The 17,338-nt window shown below is 51.1% G+C and overlaps 6 protein-coding genes across 6 annotated transcripts; 4 read left to right on the forward strand and 2 right to left on the reverse strand.

Moving 5' to 3' along the window:
- Positions 1-1,026: 1,026 nt before the first annotated feature.
- On the forward strand, positions 1,027-1,605 carry N7508_010160 (mannoprotein; the record flags this gene model as incomplete). Its single annotated transcript, XM_058468220.1, has 3 exons — positions 1,027-1,183; positions 1,246-1,364; positions 1,417-1,605. The coding sequence occupies 3 exons, from the start codon at positions 1,027-1,029 to the stop codon at positions 1,603-1,605; spliced, it is 465 nt and encodes a 154-aa protein (XP_058316066.1).
- Positions 1,606-2,296: 691 nt separating this feature from the next.
- N7508_010161 (GMC family oxidoreductase) lies at positions 2,297-4,310 on the forward strand (the record flags this gene model as incomplete). Its single annotated transcript, XM_058468221.1, has 4 exons — positions 2,297-2,694; positions 2,768-3,348; positions 3,395-4,054; positions 4,105-4,310. The coding sequence occupies 4 exons, from the start codon at positions 2,297-2,299 to the stop codon at positions 4,308-4,310; spliced, it is 1,845 nt and encodes a 614-aa protein (XP_058316067.1).
- A 576-nt stretch (positions 4,311-4,886) lies between these two features.
- On the forward strand, positions 4,887-5,404 carry N7508_010162 (putative glyoxalase family protein; the record flags this gene model as incomplete). Its single annotated transcript, XM_058468222.1, has 3 exons — positions 4,887-5,020; positions 5,073-5,269; positions 5,328-5,404. 3 exons carry the CDS (start codon positions 4,887-4,889, stop codon positions 5,402-5,404), a joined length of 408 nt encoding a protein of 135 aa, XP_058316068.1.
- A 1,095-nt stretch (positions 5,405-6,499) lies between these two features.
- On the forward strand, positions 6,500-7,318 carry N7508_010163 (uncharacterized protein; the record flags this gene model as incomplete). The annotated part of the gene is made up of 1 exon (XM_058468223.1): positions 6,500-7,318. The coding sequence occupies one exon, from the start codon at positions 6,500-6,502 to the stop codon at positions 7,316-7,318; it is 819 nt and encodes a 272-aa protein (XP_058316069.1).
- Positions 7,319-7,766: 448 nt separating this feature from the next.
- Positions 7,767-8,224, reverse strand: N7508_010164 (uncharacterized protein; the record flags this gene model as incomplete). The annotated part of the gene is made up of 2 exons (XM_058468224.1): positions 7,767-8,066; positions 8,147-8,224. The coding sequence occupies 2 exons, from the start codon at positions 8,222-8,224 to the stop codon at positions 7,767-7,769; spliced, it is 378 nt and encodes a 125-aa protein (XP_058316070.1).
- A 1,147-nt stretch (positions 8,225-9,371) lies between these two features.
- On the reverse strand, positions 9,372-16,316 carry N7508_010165 (acetyl-CoA carboxylase ACC1; the record flags this gene model as incomplete). The annotated part of the gene is made up of 4 exons (XM_058468225.1): positions 9,372-15,515; positions 15,566-15,770; positions 15,824-16,089; positions 16,167-16,316. 4 exons carry the CDS (start codon positions 16,314-16,316, stop codon positions 9,372-9,374), a joined length of 6,765 nt encoding a protein of 2,254 aa, XP_058316071.1.
- Positions 16,317-17,338: the final 1,022 nt, after the last annotated feature.

Consider the following 17,338-nt stretch of genomic DNA (forward strand, 5'->3'; position numbering starts at 1 on the left):
TAAGTGACGGTGGAGGGGAGTCGCAGTATTTTGTCTGTCCCCACCGCCCTAGCGATGACGTAGTTTCTACAAACACGTGCCAGAAGAAGCTTGGATGAATTTTCTTATTTTAAGCTTAAATCGATGTGGTAGCGAATGATTCGCTCATTCTGGAGCACCGTTTAACATTTGATACTGGGAACCAGAATGAATTCGGTTTGTATCTTCATATTTGCCATCTTTCGGGTACTCACCTTGAGGGACGTAACATTGACAATCTGAATGGGGAAAGGAACAGGCTTTCACCATGATTTAGTTCCATGTTTAGGTTTGCAGCTGGAAGCAATTATGGTACTATCCTATTAAAATTGAGTGGTAGTAATATTGGAGTAGAAGTTAATCAATCGCCGTCTTTTTTAACAACTCGTGCAGAACGACCGAGAATCCCTCGTCTCTTTTTAGGGCGGAGCATCAAGCTCAAACATATCCCAAATACCTTTCTGGTTACTGGCAAAATGCAATGACTTTGGCTGGGTAAATATACCATTTCTAACACCAGGCCGATGCATATGACGAATTACAGCACGTATGCCTACTGTAGAAAGACTCCTTTTACGCAACCCAGAAGGATCCTGCGACTTTACTCATGACATTTAACTTTTTCAATCTCGATTTTGACAACCCATCCAGTGGGCCGTGGGTAGATCCCCATCGAATAGCTGTAGTTCAATGACCCAGGAATTGCAAGACACAAAATATAAAATGCCAGGGACGACGCACTTCGTAATCACAGCCAAGGAAGCAAGGCAAAAAGTGATGGACATAGAGAAGGGATTTCCTGGAACATACTTGGAAAAATTCAATCCACATTCCGTTCGGATATTTGCTATGATCTACCTGCGCCACGGCATTCTTCTATATGCTGGCTTGATGTTACTGAGTATTTACATCCTTCGTTTCTCCTGAACGGTTGTAAATTCCTTTCATCTGAGCTCTGCTTCATTCTACTTACACTAAGAACCTTTTTTGCGCGACGAGCTATTCACAATGCGGTGGAATAAGATCAATGTTTTCCTCATGAGCGCTCTTGGGGCTGTGTCGTGTGTTCCGGCAGCGGCGAATGTGGCCCAGAGCATTAGCGACATGGACAACCTGGCAGCCAAAATTGGAAATGCACAAAAGTCACTCGACAACTACAACGGCGGTATCACGGCCGCTTTGGGGTTGCCAGGAACCTCATCATCGCGCAAACCGCCGCTCGAACAGCCCGGGAAAACCTAGCGGATAGTGACAACATGATTTCTGAAGAAGGATCGAGCTACGCCAAATCGTATGAGCATATGTATCCTGTACTGCTGGATGCTATTCATTCCGCAAGGGGCAAGGTATGTGTTCAAAGTCCATTGGTACATCAATGCTTATTCAATATGTATACAGGCCCCCTTGATCAACAAATCGGGACTCGGACCAGAAGCTCGAACATATCTGAGCAATCTACACGGAGAGAAGCGACTGTTAGAGGATCAGGCCAAGGCCAAGGTCCCGGATGACATCTTCCTCAAAATAAAGCCTTCCGCCGACCAGATTACTACGGCATTTGATGAGGCTGATGCTGCGTTCAAATGATTGGCATTCTGGTCAGTTCCGTAGCTCTCGCGTGATTGGATGGCGAGGGAGAGAGGAAACAAGGGGGAAGGGTGGTAGATTGATCTCGTCAAGTTCCAGGTTAGATGCACATGTTATCTGCACCTTGAACACGGACTCGGCATATGGAGCCGGAGCCAATGATTGGCATGCTCTCTTTTTGTCGGATGATAAAACGGTGATCTTGTTGAGATTGAAAGACATGGGAAGATCTATCCAGAACCAATCACTTTATCTAGTGCATGCGCTTCATCATTCATCAGCCTAAAATTAAATATACTGTATTGAAGTTCGATATCTACTGACTGCCGTCTCCTGAATTTGGAGTTATCGCTCAGTGCGATCACCAAGGCCGGCACTATCGAAGGATGAGCAGATGTGATCATCGAATCTATGCGCTCTAAGTAGATGAAGAAGTAGGTATCTTGTTGCTCTTTGTGGTGCAGTCGGAAGAAGATTCTATAGCCATTTTACTGTAGTTCGGAAGATATCCCCAACTGGCGATTTCGATGTATCATACTGCCCCTTTTCACAATTGCTGGAAATATGCAGAGGCTATTGAGCTTTTGAAACATAACCCTTCATACACAAAGAACCTCAAATTTGAGTACTTCTGTAATGCTACTCAGAGATCCGTGAGATCCCCAACCCCGCCCCCTCACCACACTTCACAATGAAAAGCCCAACTCTCAAAGAATTCGCCTCCTTCCAGCTCGACTACATAATAATAGGCGGAGGAACAGCCGGTCTAGCAGTTGCCGCACGACTAAGCGAAGACCCTGAAGTCCAAGTCGGAGTCATCGAAGCGGGACCCTCAGCCCTGGGCAGAGAAGACAATGGCGCAATCAACATACCGGGTCGATATGGCGAGACCATTGGATCTGAGTATGACTGGCAATTTGAAACAACATCACAGCCAGGTCTCGGTGGACGCTCGCTGCCATGGCCCAGAGGTCGTGTTTTAGGCGGCACGAGTGCGCTTAACTTTATGGCGTGGAACCGGGGACATCGTGACGATTATGATGCTTGGGTCCAACTGGGGAACTCTGGGTGGGGGTGGGAGGATCTTTTGTATGCACTACTGTCATATTTGGATTGGTTTCTATCTGTGTCTATGTTTTCTGGCGAGCTAACTTGCTTATAGACCCTTCTTTCGTCGCAGCGAGAACTTTCATCCGCCTAGCGCTGCTCATCAGGCGTATTACAAGTCTGCTTATGATCCCAAAGTGAACGGAACAGGCGGACCTCTACACACATCCCATGTCAAACAGTATGGCATCGCGCACCAGTATTGGCATGATACTCTCAATGTCCTGGGGGTGAAGTCTGTTCCTGATAGCCTGACAGGTATCAACAGCGGTGCATGGAATATGGTCTGCACGCTAGATCCAGACCATCAGGAACGAAGCTATTCTGCTTCAGCATATTATGCACCTATAGCTGGACGCAAGAACTTGCATGTCCTCACTGAGGCCACGGTCTTGGAAATCATACTCGATTGGAACGGTGATGGTAAATGGGTTGCAACAGGAGTTCGAGTCCGTTGTGGTGGAGAAGCAGCTAAGATACTGGCTGCTCGAGAGGTCATCCTCAGTGCTGGCAGTGTGCAAGCTCCACAACTTTTAGAGCTGTCAGGCATAGGTCGACGGGATGTGTTGGAGGCTGCGGGTATAGAGTTGAAGGTTCATAATCCCAATGTTGGAGAGAATCTACAGGATCACATGAGTAAGGACGTTCCAGTTCAGTCTCATCATCCGGCTGATACCACTAGTGACCGCTACCATCTTTGAAATACCACCCACATTCCCTACTCGCGATGATATTCTTGCGGATCCTGTTCAACGCACTGCTGCTGATGACGCCTATTACGCTTCGCAAACGGGACCGTGGACTGTGATGCCATGTTCCGTAGCCTACATGCCACTCTCGCAAGTTCTCACATCAGAGGAATGCATCGAGCTGTATAATGATGCGCAAAGATTTGCAAAAGAAACAGGCCATGCATGCGACACCCTTCTAGCCAGCCAGTTCGAGCCAGGTAAAATACGTGGTCAAATCGAGTTCCTGTTCGATGTTGGGAACTGGAGCCCATATTTTGTCTCTGAGCCGGGTAAGAAGTATGCTACGATGCTTCAAATGCTGCAGTATCCTTTCTCCCGGGGGTCAATCCATCTGCCTCCGAAAAGCGGCAAGCTGAGAACCACAGTTGACGATAAGCCTGTCATTGACCCGTGCTACTATCTCGGTGCTGGTGAGCTCGATAAGAAGATCATGGCAAAGGCGCAAATATGGGCAGATCGAATCTGTCAGACTGAGCCTTTGGCCCAGATGGTTCGGGGTCGTGTCTTTCCTCCGCCTGCTGAGGGACCTGGTTCTGAAGGAAGGGTGTACGAAGATTTTGTCTCTAATTATACCATTACCGACTGGCATCGTATGTTCTTCTCCCATTGCATGAATTTGCCGTTGCTAATATTCACACAGCCGTTGGCACCTGTGCTATGGGCGGGTATGAAGGCGCCAAAGCTGGAGTTGTCGACGAAAGACTTCGGGTATATGGTGTTAGTGGCTTGCGAGTAATCGATGCTAGTATCATGCCATTGCAGATCGGAGCACATATTCAAGCGACAGTCTATGCTATCGCTGAGAAGGGAGCAGAGATGATCAAAGAGGACTATGCAAGCAGATAATTGCAATGTCATTTTGACCTATGCTATACACCACAAGAAAAGTTAATAGTTGCGCATATGCAAATACATGGTGTTTCCAAGCAAGAACCCAGCAAGTGGCATGCATGCTTCTTAGCAAGTCGATGTCGCAAACTTCCAGGGATGGCCCTTGTACCTCCAATCCGATGAATCCGGGGGACGTCAAGCGGACCAATGGTTACATTGACACATTCAGGAAGCCAAAAACAAACAAGCAATTGAACAAGAATAAAAGGCAATATTCGGCTCAAGGTTTTCCCTGGAGAAACGCCGATCTCGCATCGGCTAATGCCGAGTCGGGCCTGTGGCGGGGATAGCTTGCCGTGGGGGGAACACGATGTAAAAGTAAGCCTTTCCCCATTTCTATACAGGAACTCGGAAGATTTTCAACTTAGCAATAAACATCTTGCCATTTGAGTCATTTCGTGAATCGTCACACGAACCATCCAATTCCGACGCGGAAACTGATTCCCGCGTGGCTTGAGCCATATATAATTTTACTGCGGGGGATCTGTTGTTTCACTTGGCAAACTCATCGCACATCTTCTATTCGGCATTATGATTTCTGGAATCGCGCATATCAATATTACTATCCCCGAGGAGACCTTGGATCAAGCCCTGGAGTTTTATGGCACTACGCTTGGGCTAGTCTCGGCGCCAGTACCTGAGCTGCAGATCGGGACTATTTTATGGTATGCCGAGCCAACGATAGAACCTACTAAACAAAGCTCACCTGGTATTTAGGTTCAACCTTGGCTCCAGTGGCCAGCAAATACATGTTTCAGTCGGTGCTACTGATCCCACCGCTACCCGGCATCCATGCTTCAAGCTCGATACTCGCGAGGAACTTGAGGAGATTAAGACAAGCATCTATGATCATCATGTCCAGGGTGGTCCTGCGGCACCAATGGCCGCTGATAAACCTGGAGAGCAGAATTCTGGTAAGTTGGTGGTTCATGATTCTAGTCGATGCGATATGCTCATAAGTCATTGCTGTAGGGACTCAAGGAAAGGAGTATCCCACTCGCTTCTTTGCCCGGGATTTCGGTGGCAACTTGCTTGAATTCACTATGTAAACGGCCTGTGAATTGCCTGGTCTATTAAAATGGTTTCAATCTAGCTTAGTGGCAATTCAAATCAAGGAGTTCCACTGAGTAATTGTAGATTCTTTCCCTCTTTCGCAAAAAGGCCAATTAGACATCTATATAATGAGGTAGATTCCCGACTACAGCGATACATCGAGTTTCTCAATCCTGCTTCAGAGGAGACTAGGCTTATTAGGCTTCTGGGGACCTCACAATGCGTCTCCATTTGTGTTGCGCCTCTTTTGTCCCGCCACCTAACCTACAAGTAGCTAGCCACTGACTTATTAGCGATAGAGAGCTGATCAATCCCACATCCCACATCGAGTCAGCCCTCCATCGCCATACTGTACATGCCTCGTCCCGGCAAACTAAATATGGCCTGGCAAATGGCAGGCAATCAGGAAAGTCCTCAAAGCTCAGATATGCATGCCTAGTAAAGTATTCATCGTTCCTTGAATAGATTGGACCCATAATGTGATTTTCCCAGATTATCTGGGGGTCAACGAAATTGAAAGCAAGGCGATACAGTCTACAGTGACGAAGCTAATGAACGAGCATGGATAAATGACGAGCGTGGATATTAACTGGCAAGAATGGAGAGACTCATCCAACCCTATCCTAGTTGTAAAAAAGTTATCTGATCTATGAAAGTTTAAAAATTGGGCTATTTATATCAGTCTTGGCATGTCTTGGCAAAGACCTACAGCACCGAGCTTTTCTTTAAGCGGGCCGTAAGAATTGGCTTAGGAAGGTATAATATCACAATGGGATTGGAAAGTAGATATTTCAAGGATTCTAGAGCATTAGCTAAGATGCGAATTGCTCGCATACAACTCGAGTCAGCATGCGTAATTCAGACTGGACCCTGTGTCTAGTTCCCCACATCCGGACATGACTCGACATGAGTCAACCACTCACTTCACTTATCTCACCCCAGCCTTTTATATAAAGATTACCCTTGAATAGCTCCCAAATACAATTCAATTACATGGGAGAAGCTCCCACTACACTCCAAGTTCCCCAATTCAATTCCCCAATCTCATCACCATAACCTCAACTACCACTACAACCCCCACAACCACAACAATGTCCCTGACATTCTACGACATCGCCCTCGCACCCCCAGCAGAAAAGTCCTCCTGCTCTCCAAACCCCTGGAAAAGCCGCTACGCCCTCAACTTCAAAAGAGTCCCTTACAAAACAACCTGGGTGCCGCTACCAGACATCAGCGCCGTCCGCGCCCCACTAAACATCCCACCCTCCCGCAGATTCGCCGACGGCTCAGCCTACTTTACGCTCCCAGTGATTACCGACCCAATTACAGAAACGACAGTAGGCGACTCCTTCGAAATAGCCGTCTACCTAAACGAGCAATACCCAACCTCAGGCGGCGATCTCTTCCCACCACAAGATCTGAACTTCGTCTTCGGGTGTAAACTAGATCTCTTCGCTCCGATCGCAGTCGCAGATGTCGGTGAAGAGGGCCATATCCCCGCCTATGTGCGATTCAATACAAATGTCGACGGTGCGTTCACCGCGCATGCGCAGTTGATGGCGGGGTATTTACCGCTTGATCCTGCCAGAGCGGATGAGACGAAGACGACGTTTGAGAAGAGGATTGGGTTACCGTGGGATGCGATGATTGTGCATGGAGAGACGAGGGTTGAGTTGCTCCAATCGCTGGAGGAGACGTTGAAGGGGCTTGTTGATTTGTACAGGAGGGATGCGAGTGGGCCATTCCTTTTGGGGGCCAAGGCTTCCTATGCTGATTTCATTGTTGGGGGTTGGTTGCGTATGTGTCGTGGTGCTTTGCCGCCAGCGGAGTGGGAGCTTATTAAGGGGTGGTATGATGGTTTGTTTGGGAATTTGCATGAGGCGCTTGAGGAGTATGCGCAGATGAATTAGATAAATAGAGAATATATGTGCTTTTATTGTTTTATTCTGCATGGCTACTGACAAACCGCCATGGGGCTACTATTTCCTGTTCGAGATGAGCAAGAAAAATGGTGTTGATCTAAGCGCTTTGTTGTGTTTGGTCCCGAGGCCCCGGAGGACATGGGGATTAAGATCTCCTGGCACCAACTTAGCGCATTGAGCAGGAGACGTATCCGGACAACGTTTCGTTCTTTTTTTCCTCATGATTCTGAATCATTCCATTGGACAAAGTGTTAGGTCTAGTACGTCTAGATTGCCTGATGTCACCACCTCGAGCTGGGTCTATGTAGTATTGCATTGGGTCTTTGTTCTTTCTCGCCGACCCGTCTCCTAAGTCTGTCATACGACACTACTAACATGCACTCCCGTTTCAACGCGGACATTTATGGAGTTGGTTTTCTTGTACTAGACTGTAAATTCAATCATCCCGAATCTTAACTTCCTTCCACGCCTGGATCCCAACAACACCCAAAATCATCAAAAAGAAGAAAATAAGAATGAAAGTCCTGGACACGATACCACAGGACTTGTGTGCACTCTCTCGTCGCTCTCTCCGCTCCCGTTGACGGTCGCATTCAGCACAGTGGGAATGTTGATTCTCCTGCGTCGACAGTGGGATCGAAGATGGATCTTCGGCATTTTGATGTCCATGTGTGTGTTGGTGGGCTTGCTCGATGTCTACATCGGCTGTGTCGTCGATTTGACCGACCATCGCATACTACACAGTCAGTTTAGCATTCTGTGCGATTCCACATGCCATGCGTTGGCGACAAGGAGGAACCTGGGCGATCGACTTACGCCAGTGCGGCCGCCGGGCCGTTCGTGGAAGAGGTCCTCGTAAGCCGGTGCAGCTTCAGCGGGGGATGAGTTGCCCATTATGTATAAGTGTACCCGTATCAGGTGGTTGTAGTGTACAGTGTTCGAAGGGTGGAGAACAATTAAAGGCGATCTCACAGGGGGGCTTGGCTAGGCAACAATTCACTAGAAGGGTTTAGTGGCTTGAGGCTGACCTGGTATACCTCCCTATGAGGTCATCTATAAATTTTACTGTCCACAAAGGTCATATAGGGTGTAATAGGCCAGCATCTATACTTGGCGAAACATCATGCTATCTGTACATTCCGCCCCCAGGCTGAACTTAGCCCTTGGCTACATCTAACGCCCGACACAGCCTTGACCCACACGTAAACACTTCAAGGCGACCCATCTCCGATGACATCGTCGCTTGCGTTTCTGTTGTAAATTTTGTGTCTTGTGTGTGTGTGTGTGTGTGTGTGTGTGTGTGTGTGTGTGTGTGTGTGTGTGTATGTGAAGGCACGTATACTCCCCATACAGCCCACAGTCCTCGATCCGAACCCCCTGGATATACTACCCTCGTGCCATTCACCCATGTTAACAACAGGCAGCTTCTCATTAGAGTTCCACCTGAATCAACATCCCCACGAATCCAAGAGCGCATTTTCTTCAACTCCGGGTACATAACCCAATTAACCAACCACCCTCAAAATGGTCTTCAGATGGTTGAAAAGTCTCTTTGTCTCATCAACTACATCTACAGCTACGTCGACGTCAAAAGAAGAACAACCGCAATCAAAACGCCAAAGCAAATCCCATAGTCGTTCACATAGTAAAAAGGTCCGCGATCGGGAACGCGAGTTGCGCCGTGGATGGACTGGACAGAAGGGTGATTGGAATCGGGTTACGTGGAAGGGGGGTCCAATGGTTGGGGTATGCTAGTTTCTACTTCTGCTTCAGTTATGTCTGCTGTGTTTTTATGATACCATTAGGTGACTGCCCCGATACGAGGGGGTTTACATTGACGAATACATTTACGACTGTTGTGTAAGAAAGAAATAAAGTAGAACAGATAGATTACCTTATCAAAATCCAATATAAGACCGAAAGTAAATGTCTCGATAATCCAAAAGAAATGAAACAAAAACACCATGCAATTGAATAACAACTTGGAGCAAAGAAAGAAGAAAAGAAAAAAAAACATCAAGTCATAATATCTAAGCAAGATCTAAGCAGAGCCAAGATACTTGAGAACACTCTCACGCTCCTCAACAGGAAGCATAGAAAGAACTTGCTGGACACCACGAAGACCACCCTCCTTGTTACCAATCAGCAGCTGAGCAACCTCCGAAGCAACGCCCTCGGTACGAAGCGCCTCAACCTTGTTCTGTACGAGCTTCTTGTTCTCCTCATACCAAGCAGCGACCTTCTGGTCATCGTGCTCGAGTTCATCGTCGAGCAGACCAGTCCAGGCGTGCAGGGTGCGGAGGTGGGTAGCACGAGCGGAAGAGTCGGAGTCGACGGCAGCAGGGGCGCCAGAGGCGGCGACCATGCGCTTGACGATGAGCTCTTCGCTGAGACGGCGACGGAGACGCCAGTAGAAGAAGCGGCGGGCGTTTTGCCATTGCAAGGGCTTGCGGATGGTGTTCTTGGCTTGCATGCGACCGGCGCGGTCGTGCAGGTCGGCGAATTGCAGGGCGATCTGCATGTACACGGGCAGGAGCTGTTCCTCGCGGGCGGCCATCTTGGTCTTGATCTCGGAGAGTTGCTCCTTGGTCAGGGAGGTGTCTGCCAGGGCGCGGCGGAGTTCGCCGTAGGGGGCGTCCAGGCGGGCCATTGTGTCCAGCTGCTTGTCGCGGCGGTACTTGATTCCAACAATACCCTCTGGCTCGAGGACACCACCGCGGGCGTCTTCGTCGGCGTACATCTCCATCTGGTCTGGGTTGATGGTTGGGTCGACGACGACCCAGGATCCACCGCGAAGTTCGCCGTGGGGAGGGATGTAGACGAAGATGGGCTGCTCGTACTTGACGAGGGCGTCGACGATGTAGGATCCGTACTTGAGGACCTCGTTGTACATGTCGCGCTGGCCACCAGAGAATCCTCTCCAGTTGGCGAGGATCATGACGGGGAGCTGCTCTCCGTTGTTGAAGTCGCGCAGGGCTTGGGCGGTTTTGAAGGCGGAGTTGGGGTACCAGACACCACCGGCCTCGGTGGAGATCATCTCCATGGAGTCGGGGTTGGCGGGATCGGCAGGGGTGACGTTCTCGACAGAGCGGGTCTCGACGGCGATGACACCCATGGGGATACCGCCGAGACGGGCGCGACCGACGACGACAGTGCGGGCCCAGCCACCGAGGGCTTCCTCAAAGGAGCCCTTGTCGAACAGACCAGGCAGGAAGCCGTCGACATCATCCTTACCACCGATGAGGTGACGAACATCGTAAGGCTGCTTGGGAGGAGGGAAGAAGCCAATATCGCGGTCCCAGTCGTCAGAGAAGGCGCGAATAGGGATGGGAGCACCCTTTTTGTCGGGGACGAAGGACATCCACTCGACAATCTTCTGGACACCCTCGAAGTCGTCGTTGGCAGTCATGTGAGAAACACCGTTCTTGTACATGATCTGGGTACCACCGAGCTGCAGGTTAGAAGTGTAGACCTCGCGACCGAGCAGCTTGTTGATGGCAGGGGCACCAGTGAGGATAATGGGTTGGCCCTCAACCTGGATGGCGCGCTGACCGAGACGAACAAGGTAGGCACCGATACCGACGGAACGGCAGGTGACCAGGGTGATGGTAAAGATGTCCTCGTAAGCCTTGGAGGTGGCACCGGCAATGAGACCGGATCCCTTCAGACACTCAACACCAAGACCATCCTTGGCACCAATGACGGTGGTGATCTTGTGGCGGATCTCACCCTCATCAGTGATCTCCTCCGTGATGACTTCCTTCTTCTTGCTGGCATCGAAGCGCTTCTTGACCTCGGGGGTGAGGTAGAGGTACTTGAAGCCGGCCTCGGGCTTCTCGGGGTTGTTCCAGGCAACAGAGAAGTAGGGGATCAGCTCATCGGCCATACCAATGCGAGCACCGGAGTTGGCAGACAGGTAGATGCGAGGAATACCCATCTTGCGAGCGAGCTCAGTGCACTTGTGGAAGAACTTGTCTTCCTGGGGACCGAACGAACCAATCTGGAAGGTAATGTCGTTGGCGACAATGATGAAACGTCTGCCGCGGGGGTACTCAGGAGTACGGGCAGTGACGATCCAACCAACCATACCGTGGCTGTTGGTACCGGGCTCGCGGGACACCTCGACAAGGTTGTCGGTGTCATCGAGGACAAGCTCGCTGTAGTCAATGCACTCGCCAACGGGAGGACGCTTCTCGTACAGAGAAGGAATCTTCTCGGCAACCTTGGTCCAGCTGTTTTGGAAAGCCTGGCGGAAGAGCTCGGGGAAATCGTACACGTACTGAGTTCCCATCAAGTGAGCCTTGTAACGCTTGGGTTGCAGCCACTCCTTGGTAGGGTAAGGAGTAGAGACAGGGCGCATGTGCATGGAGCCCAGCTTGGTGGTGCCGCCAATGCTCTGGAAGATCCACTCTCCCTTCTCGGACTTGCGCTCGATGTACAGCTCAACGTTAATGATGAAACCGTAGGTGTTGCTGATGATAACACGCAGGGGGTAAGGCATGCCGGTAGCCGGGTCAGTGCAAAGGATACGGATCTCAGCACCGGTGACACGGAGACGCCACAGGCGACGACCGAAGCGGTCGAGGAAACCGGCAAGGGCCTGCTCGACATCGACGGGCTGGAGGTTGAAGACCGGAGAGAAGTTGATGAAGATGTGGTTCAAATCGGAGTTGTTGTTGCCAATGATCTCCAGAGCGTCCAGAATGTCGTTCATCAGGCGGTCAGCTTCCGAGATCAGGTATTCAGCAGTGGGAATATCATCGCGAAGACGACCGGGACGCACGACAGCCCGAATGAAGTAACGCTTGTCAATGGCCTTGTCGTTCTCGGGACCCTTGCCAATAGCCTCGTAAACGTGGATGTTACGGTTCTCTGTGAAGACAGGCTTGATATTGAACTTGCTCAGACGGCCAAGCTCCAGCTGGAAGGCAAGAGCAGGTTCGCTGTGACGGATACTGAGATCCTCCTCGTAGTGGGGACCACGGAAGGTGAAGTAGCCGGGGTAGACCCCCTCCTTACCACAGATGAAGGTGACACGACGGATACGGCGGGCCAGAAGCTCGTCCTTGCAGTCGACAAGCATCTTCTTCATCTGGGCAACAATCTCGTTGTCATCCTGCTCCTCGATATCGCGAATGGCGATATTGCAGACACCGGTGAGCTCACTGTCGCTCTCGGGCTTGGGGATGGGCTTGCGCTTGCCCTCAAGGTTGGCAATCAGACCGTGATCACTGGGGCGCTTGGCAGAGCCGCCGAGAGGGAAAGCCTCGAGAGCCTTGGAGATGTACTCCTCAGCGTCCTCCAGGTACTGCACAGGGATGATGACACCCTTGCGAACAGGGTCGCTGGCAGGGTCGTTGACAAGGTAAGACATGTCGCTGATGGAGTTGATGCGCTTGAAGGGGTTGCTTTCGGCGATGGGGGTACCAGGAGCCGAGGGCTGGGTGGAAGAAAGCGAGCCGAACTCAGGCTGGCCAAGCTTGCCGAGAGTGAAGTCCCAGGACAAGAAGGGCTGCTCAGTGCCGGAGTGGTATTCAATGCCCTTGAGGGTGTAGGCACGGTAAGCACGGCGGATGTAAACTTCCAGAGAGGCGAGGGTCACCCAGGGGTCGGAGTGAACGAAGAAGCGAGGCAGCACATCGAAGACGGTGTACTTGGAGTCAACGACCTCCTTGAGGACCTCGAAGGCAGGCTCACGGTGCTCCCAGCCGGTCTCACCGTAGCGAGACTCGACAACGGAAGACTTGAGAATGTGCTCCATCTGGGAGAGACGCTCCTCGAGAGAGGGCATGGCACACTGGATCAGAACCTCACGGGCCTTGAGAGTGACCTTGGCGGAGGATCGAGACTCGAGCTCGGTCAGCTTCTTAAGGACAGGCTTGAAATACTTGCCAACGTTCTCCACGTTGGGCTGGTTGGGGCGGTACATGTCGAGGATAGCCAGGATCAAGTTGTTCTTGGAACCGATGCGGCTGTGGGAGAGGACAGTGTGGACAATGCCGGTAATGTCCTCCTTGTTCTCCTCACGAAGCTTCAGGATAACATCCTCATCACGGAAGTTGTGGGTGGAGAACAGCTTCTCAACCTCGTAGTACTGCTCAAGCAGACCAATGAAGACATTGTACTCGTTGGACTTGAGGCCATCGAGGTACTTGTTGATGACCTGGATCAAGGGCAGCAGAGTAGTCTTGAGGATCTCAGCATCGGCAGGGTTGATGTTCTCCTCAATGAAGCGAACAATGGTCTTCTGGAGCTGCTTGGCAGGGAACTCAGCCTTGCGAGCCTTAGCCTTGTCAACAATAGCCTGGAGGGAAGCATCCAGCTTCTGGGGCATGCGAGAGTGCAGGGCAGAAGACTGGGCGTTCCACTCGCCATAGGGCAGCTCAGGGTTACGCAGAACCTCAACCAGCTCCTTCAGGGTGGTACCCATGATGACCTGGTTATCGAAACCGCGGAGAATGTTCTCCAGAATGCTGTGCAACAGGAAGAACTGCTGAGGAGGCTTGGTACCGACCACAACGGGGGAGCCAAGCTCGGGCAGCTGACCAGTGAAGGGCTGAGCGTGCTTGACGCGGGAGGGATCATCAAGAGCGAGGATTCCAAGAATATCGCCAGCCTCAAGGGTAGCTCCGGGCTGCTTGATGAGCTGCACAACACCGTCCTCCTGAGCAATGAGGGGCATGTACATCTTCATGACCTCAACCTCGGCGTAAGCTTGGCCAGAGCGGACGTGCTCACCGTTCTCAACGGTGAACTTGACAAGCTTACCGGGGGAGGGAGTACGGAGTTGAGTGGGGTCGTTCTCCTGCTCGAGGAGGCAGGTCTTGCCGTCGACACTGAGACGAGTGGCAGCGGGCTCTTCCTTCCAGTAGACGTTATGACTGCGTCCACTGAGGAGAACCAGGAGACCACCATCAGCAAGGGCACGGACACCGACGGAGCACTTGGAGCCGTTGATGAAGAGGTGGTAGCTGTCCAAGCTAGCGCGGGTAGCGGTGAACTTGTAGCGTTCGCCCTCGTAGATGAAATCGACAGGGAAGACAGTCTTGAGGATATCCTTGGAGGGAACCTGACCCTTTCCGAGACCGTTACGGTACTCCTCAATTCCAGCCTCGCTGGCGAGGTGGGCCTTGGTGACAGCACCACAGATGATGGCAACAATCTGGTCGGGGCGCTCGGCAGTCAGCTTGTTGGAGATAAGCTGGTCCAACCATCCGGTGGTGATGGTGTTGTCCTCGAAGGCGGGAGTCTCGAGAAGCTTGATAAGGTACTCGACGGTGGTACGGAAATCACCACGAATACTCAATTCCTTGAGAGCAACAACCATGTGCTTTCGCGAGGCAGAACGGTTCTCACCGTAGGCGAAAATGTGACCGAACTGACTGTCGGAGAAACTGTGGATACCACCGGCAGTACCGACGGAGAAGTAACCCCAGACGTTCGAGGAAGAACGGAAGTTCAGCTCGTGCATGGTACCGCTGGAAGGCTTGAAACCCTCGCCGGGGTCCTCGGAGGTGATACGACAGGCAGTGGTGTGGCCCTTGGGCTGGGGACGACGCTGGGTCTGGTAGCTCTCCTCGTTGGAGAAGTCGAAGTCAATTTCGGCGGAGGTGTTAGGGTCAACACCGTAGAGGAGACGAATGTCACGGACGCGGTGGAGAGGGATACCCATGGCAATTTGGAGCTGAGCAGCGGGTAGGTTGACTCCGGAGACCATCTCAGTGGTGGGATGCTCGACCTGAAGACGGGGGTTCAACTCGAGGAAATAGAACTTGTCATCGGAGTGCGAGTACAGGTACTCGACGGTACCAGCAGAAACGTATCCGACCAAGCGACCAAGGCTGACAGCAGCGCGCTCCATGGCCTGGAAGGTAGGCTGCTTAGCAATAGTCACAGGAGCCTCCTCAATAATCTTCTGGTGACGACGCTGAACGGAACAATCACGACCGAACAGGGAAATGTTGTTACCGTACTGATCAGCCAGCAACTGAACCTCCAGATGGCGGGCGTTTCCAGCCAGCTTCATGATGAAGATAGGCGAGCCCGGAATCTCGTTGGCAGCGGCATTGTAGAGAGAAACGAACTCCTCCTCGTTCTCGACCTTTCGAATACCCTTACCACCACCACCTTCGGAGGCCTTGATCATGACGGGGAAGCCAATCTCCTTGGCCTTCTCCAGACCTTCCTGGGGGAGAAAGTGCAACCCTTGCTATAGACATCGTCCTCGACCGTCACGATCCCGTGCTCATCGAGCTTGACAGCGTCGACACCGGTTCCAGACCAAGGGATACACGGCACACCAGCGTGCTGTGCAACAATGGTGGAGGAAATCTTGTCACCCAATGAGCGCATAGCCGAAGCAGGGGGTCCAATGAAGATAATCTTCTTGGGAGAAGCAGCCAGCGATTCGGGTAACCGAGGGTTTTCGGAAGCGTGACCCCTAACACAGCGTCAGTTCGTGCATTCTCTCTGTATTGTGCAAAGTTTGCTTACCATCCAGCCCACACGGCGTGGACATCCATGCGCTCCGCCACGTCGACAATCAACTCGACGTTGGCATAGTTATTATTATTCGTTCCACCGGGAACCTCGACGTATTGATCGGCCATACGAATATAGTCGGCGTTGGCGTGTAGATCTTCCGGCGTGGCCATCACAGTGAACTGGATGGCGCGCTCGTTGCCAAAGGTCTCGTAAGCCCATTTCCGCACTGAACGGATCTCTTTGACAGCGGCGATACCGTTGTTGGCAATAAGCACCTATTTACAAGGTCAATTCAGTCCAATTTACCATTATTCCGCATTTGGGGGGGTCGCGGGACCGTTGGAAAGCATACCGACGTGATGACGGAGTGACCATCGTGAGCGGCCACAAAGTCCTTCACGGCACTTGGGCTTGCTGATTCGAGGGCATTGCCACCGATGAAATGTGAGGGGAGGTTGTGTTTGGCGGCCAATGAGCTACCGTTGCCGTTTGTGATGCCCATGATTAAAGACAAGCTCCCAGGCAGTAGTGGAAGAAGTCAAAGCTCCGGGTACGGAGTGCGATTAAAAGTAATGTACAGTGAAGTGGCGGGAACTGCCCGATTGGTGGTTTCGGAGGAAGAGGAGATAGAAAGGAGTAGAAGGAATGAGATTCGGAGTTAGATCTGCAAGAAGGAAAAAAAAGCTCTAGTCAGCGTCAAGATTGAGGAAACATAGCGCCAAATGCGGAAATGGCCTGCAGTTCTGGTCGCAAACGGCCAAGTCGGAGCAATTCAGGCACAGGGGGGTTACAATCACTCACCGGGACCACCAAAACCCGTAAAAATTAATCAAGATGTAAGAAGAGATTCAGGAATCTGGCCTCAAGAAGAAGAAATAAAAAAATGCTGAGGGATGATTTCCTGGAGTCCCACCAAGGTGGAGATCCCAACTGAGGTGATGAGCCTTGACTGGATGGAAGTACCGTGCCGTACTGTTTACTATGGGGAGGTACTTACAGCCCAGGAACACTTTCCCCAACTCCCTGGCTTTGTTGGGCCGGTTCCACTGCCACTCACGCCCACCAATTCCACCACTTCTTTTATGTGGTTAACTTATAGCAGAGAATATTCTAAAGTGTATGGATTGTCGATGTTGAAATATAGTCCATCTCTCATTTATCTATTTCCCGGATTCCATTGTATACCACCTAAATATACCCCGGGTTTCGGTGACCGAAGCCCGAGGGACTTTCGGGGAATCAACAATTCGAGGGGTTGTGATCTGTAGATCTGGTATACCTAGATACATAGAATAGATCCAATGCCAATACTGTATGCTTAGAGGAATTAATTAAATCTAGATTCACGTCACCTCAATGGCGCAGACGCTAAGCCTATTCCGATCCTGCGCATTATTCAACGGCATATCCCTTTTCACACTTCCCTGTTGATAGGGTTACTTTAGAATGTATTGGGAAATCAAGGCCAGAATCATATCAGGTTCCCAGTAAGATCGTGACAGACCCGTGGATCTATGCAGGGGG

Source organism: Penicillium antarcticum (assembly GCF_028974205.1).
Source record: "Penicillium antarcticum strain IBT 31339 chromosome Unknown utg000009l_segment0_segment0, whole genome shotgun sequence".
Taxonomy (NCBI): Eukaryota; Fungi; Ascomycota; class Eurotiomycetes; order Eurotiales; family Aspergillaceae; genus Penicillium; species Penicillium antarcticum.